The 4797-nt window shown below is 45.0% G+C and overlaps 1 protein-coding gene across 1 annotated transcript; it reads right to left on the reverse strand.

Annotated features, from left to right (window-relative positions):
- Nucleotides 1-436, reverse strand: LOC108516190 (60S ribosomal protein L34). Its single transcript, XM_017853528.1, has one exon. The coding sequence runs from the start codon at nucleotides 394-396 to the stop codon at nucleotides 43-45; it is 354 nt and encodes a 117-aa protein (XP_017709017.1). The 5' UTR covers nucleotides 397-436; the 3' UTR covers nucleotides 1-42.
- Between the last annotated feature and the right edge of the window lie 4361 nt (nucleotides 437-4797).

Raw genomic sequence — 4797 nt, forward strand, 5'->3', positions numbered from 1 at the left:
GCAAGTCTTTTCATTTTTATTACTCAAAAAAGTTTCATTTTTTTATTTAGCTTTCTGACTCTGTGCTTGTGCCTTCAACACTTTCACAACGATTTTCTGCTCCTCGATAAGGAAAGCACGCTTGATCCTGTCACGAACACATTTAGCACACATGGAACCACCATAGGCCCTGCTGACATGTTTCTTTGTTTTGGACAATCTCATAAGAACTTTAGGTCTTACAGCACGAACCCCTCGAAGTCTGCCTGGGCACACACCACACGCAGATTTTGGTGCTTTCCCAACCTTCTTGGTATAAAGGTAAACAATTCTATTACCAGGGGTTCGGGACAGCCTAGTTTTGTTAGAGGCTGTATTGTAGGAAAGCCTACGTCGGTATGTCAAACGCTGGACCATTCTGAGTGCCTGCAGACAACGTCCCCGGAAGAGCAATTTTTTTCTTAATGAGGTGGGGTGTGGTGGCTCACACCAGTAATCCCAGCACTTTGGGAGGCCAAGGCAGATGAATCATCTGAGGTCAGGAGTTGGAAACCAGCCTAGCCAACATGGTGAAACTCCGTCTCTACTAAAAAAAATACAAAAATTAGCCAGGAGTGGTGGCACACACCTGTAATCCCAGCTACTAGGGACGCTGAGACAGAATCACTTGAACCCAGGAGGCGGAGGTTGCAGTGAGCCGAGATCACGCCACTGCACTCCAGCCTGGGTGAGAGAGCAAGACTTCATCTCAAAAAATTAAAATAAAAGTAAATAAATACATAAATAAATTTTTTCTTAAAATAATATTACAAAGACTCAACTTTTAAAATACTGACCTAGTTCAAATCTTTATTTTATAATTTCCTATTTTAAAACTTTATTGAGATGTAATTCACACACACAATACAATTCATCCACTTAACATGACAATTAAATTAGCTTTAGTACATTCAGAGTTGTGCAACCATCACAATAGAATTTTAGAATATTTTCATCACCCCCAAGAGAAAACCAGTACCTGTGAGCAGTCACTCCATTTCTACCACCTACCCCAACCCCAGTCCTAGACAACCACTAATCTACTTTTTGTTTCCCCAGTTTTGCCTATTCTGGACATTTCATATAAATGGAATTACACAATATGTGGTCTTTCCCGACTGGCTTCTTTCATTCAACATGTTTTCAAAATTCATCCACATTGGCAGAATGTATCAGCACTCATTTCTTTTTATTACTGATTAATATTTCATTTTATGAACATACCACATTTTGTGTATCATTTGATGGACATTTGGGTTGTTTCCACTTTTTGGCAAGCAGGAATAGCACTGCTATGACTGTGTTCAGGTTTTTGTGTGGACATATGTTGTCATTTCTCCCAGGTAGATACCCAAGAATGCAATTGCTGGATCACATGATACATTTATTTTTCACATTTTCAGAAATTGTCAAGCTGTTTTACAAAACAGCTGCACTATTTTACATCCTACCAGCAATGTAGAAGGTTCCAATTTGTCCACATCTTCTCCAACATTTGTTGTTATCTGTCTTTTGGATTCTAGCCATCCTGTGGGTGTGTAGTGTTATTGTGGTTTCAATTTCCATTTTCCTGATGGCTAGTTATGTTGAGCAGTTTTTCATGTGCTTACTGGGCATTTGTATATCATCCGCGGAGAAATGTCTATTTGAGTCCTTTGTCCATTTTTGTTTACAGTTATTTATTTATTTGAGATGGAGTCTCGTTCTGTCAGCCAGGCTGGAGTGCAGTGGCATGATCTCAGCTTACTGCAGCCTCTGTCTCCTGGGTTCAATCGATTCTCCTGCCTCAGCCTCCCGAGTAGCTGGGATTACAGGTCCATGCCACCACATCTGTCTCAATTTTTTTTTTTTTTTTTTTTTTGAGACGGAGTCTCGCTCTGTCGCCCCAGGCTGGAAGTGCAGTGGCCAGATCTCAAGCTCACTGCAAAGCTCCGCCCCCGGGTTTACGCCATCTCCACTGCCTCAGCCTCACCGAGTAGCTTGGACTACAGGCGCCGGCCACTCGCCCGCTAGAGTTTTTTGTATTTTTTTAGTAGAGACGGGGTTTCACCGTATTAGCCAGGATGGTCCTCGATTTTTTCCCCCTCCTGACCTCGTGATCCGCCCGCCTCGGCCCTCCCAAAGTGCTGGATTACAGGCTTGAGCCACCGCCGCCCGGACCTAATTTTTGTATTTTTAGTAGAGATGGGGTTTTCAACCATGTTGGCCAGTCTGGTCTCGAATTCCTGACCTCAAGCGATCCACCCACATTGGTCTCCCAAAGTGCTGGGATTACAGGCATGAGCCACTCCGCCCAGCATTTGCCCATTTTTTAGTTGGGTTATTTATGTTTGTTTTGTTTTTTTTAGCAAAGTTTAAGTGTTCTTTGCGTGTGCTTTTTGTCCCATATCTAAGAAACCATTAAGGCACAGGATTTGAATGCATATCTGGCTCCAGCATTCATATTCTTAACCATTACACTACACTGCCTGTCTAGAAACTAAATGGCTGTTAGTAACATTGCACATTAAGTTATTACAAGGGTTTCATGTTTTGAGCTAAAAAACACCCATGGGGCAGACACCCTATATTCATCCTCCAACATCAGCACGGACTTCTGAAGGATTCTGGGCTGGAACTGTGATGCCATGTATTAGGGAGAAGGAATGAGTCTCGGGTGAAAGCACGACTGGTCCCCATGCTGCACACCGCACACCACTGTGATCTCCATGTGCTTCCTCTCGGCCGTCACAGTCTCTCCCAAACAGAGATTCACACACAGACACCCCTAATGCTGGGAGGTGTTCACTTTAACGAATTTTCTAGCAGGGTGATGGAAGCAAATCTAGTGACTCTAGGGCTATAGATATCCTGCCAGGAGGCCACACCAGGGCTCTGAAGCAGGCAGCTTCTCTGCAGGGACTGTTTCCCCAGGGCAGCCACAGCTAAAGAGGTCTACCTGGAAGGAAGGTGCTCCCCTGCAGCCTGCCATTCCCACTTGCTGTTTAATGCCCCCCAGCTGCATCCAGGGTGTGCAACAGTCCTTGGGATAGAGAAACAGTAGGAGACCAGAAAAGAGGCAAGAGGAAGCCTGAACATACCCAGGACTGAGGTAGCAAGAGGGAGGGTAAGGTAGCCTATTCCAGGCTTTGGGGAGTCACTAGAAGCAGCTTGAACAGTCTGGTTCCAGAAAATAGCTCAGGGCTGAGCAAACATGCCAGGACACTAGAAAACAGCCACAGGGACTGAGAAAGAGTCTTGCAGTGACATGAACAGCCAGAGTACAGTCCTTGTAGTTGGGACAGGTAAAGACTCTACAATAGTCAAACAGAAGAGAAAATTGTCACCACATGTCATGCAACAGTGAGAACTACCTTGGAAACAGCCAGAGAAACAAACAAACAGCCGGAGGCTTAAAGGAAAAGTGTCTGGCCTTGAAGAACAGCAGGATTGTTGAACATCTGGAGACCACAAACAGTCCTTGCATTTGGAAGACAGAGGAAAAGGGGATAAGACTCCACAGCCAAAAAAGACCAAGGGACAATCCCTGACGCTCAATAAACAGTGAGAAAAATAAGAAAATAGCCTGAAGGCCTGGGGAACTGCCAGAGTTGAAGGAAGCATTGCTGAGATTGAAAGAACAGTCAACAAACCAGTGTAAAGAGATCAGGGAACAATAACTGCACCTCATAGAGGGTCATCAGAAACTATAGTGTCATCACAGAGATCAAAGCCACTATATTGACGACCAATGGGGATTCAACAGACAGTGTTGGCAGCTACTGTAGCATCAGCAGACATGGCTGTGGGAACACATGACGGTCAAATACACTGTACCGGTAGCTAATACAGGATCATCTGAAACCATGACGTGCTTCCATGAAGGGTAGGTTCTAATGAACCCCAGGCATTATGCCGGGGCTCATGAGGTCAGCACACTGTACTAAGGAACAATGACGCATCAGTGTGGCAGGGATGGGGCTGATACTGTGATGGAGACAAAACCACTTTAGTGGTGGCTAATCAGCAGAGTGACTAAGGGCTAATGTGGGGAGAGCAGACAATAGGCTGATTTTTTATGAAGATTGAAGACGCTGTACTTGTGACCAAGATTAGCAGACACATAGCCGGGCATGGTGGCGGGTGCCTGTAATCCCAGCTACTGGGGAGGCTGAGGCAGGAAAATTGCTTGAATCTGGGAGGTGGAGGTTGGAGTGAGCCGAGAGTGCGCCATTGCACTCTAGCCTAGGCAACAAGAGCGAAAGTCTGTCTCAAAAAAAAAAAAAAAAAGATTAGCAGACACAGTGATGACACTAAGATAGGATTGACAGATACTGTGATTGAGAAACATGAGGCAGACTCCATAGTGGTGTCTAGTAGATGGCAGACACAGTGCTGAGGCTCATATAATCAGATTACTGGACATAGTGATGGGCTCCAATGCAGGGCAGCATGTGCTGTGATGGGACATCATTGCATTCAAAGACATTCTATGCATGGTTGACAGAGGATCACCAGGCAGTGATGGCAGTCAATATAGGGTCAGCAAACACTGTGATTGGGTCTTATGAGAGCCAAAGCCACTGTATTCATGGCCAATGGGTGACCAGAAAGCCAAAGCTAATGTGGAATCGGCAGATACTGTACTGGGAGTTCATGGAGGTTAAAGTCTCTGTTCTTGTGACTAAGTGGGGATCAGCAGAGTGATAGTTGCTAAAGTTGGGTCAGCAAAGACATTGCTGGGGTCTCATGGGTGCTGAGGAAACTGTACTGTTGGTTAATGGGGGAGCAACAAACAGT

The sequence above is a fragment of the Rhinopithecus bieti genome, unplaced genomic scaffold, assembly GCF_001698545.2.
Source record: "Rhinopithecus bieti isolate Rb0 unplaced genomic scaffold, ASM169854v2 scaffold_37979, whole genome shotgun sequence".
Lineage (NCBI taxonomy): Eukaryota > Metazoa > Chordata > Mammalia > Primates > Cercopithecidae > Rhinopithecus > Rhinopithecus bieti.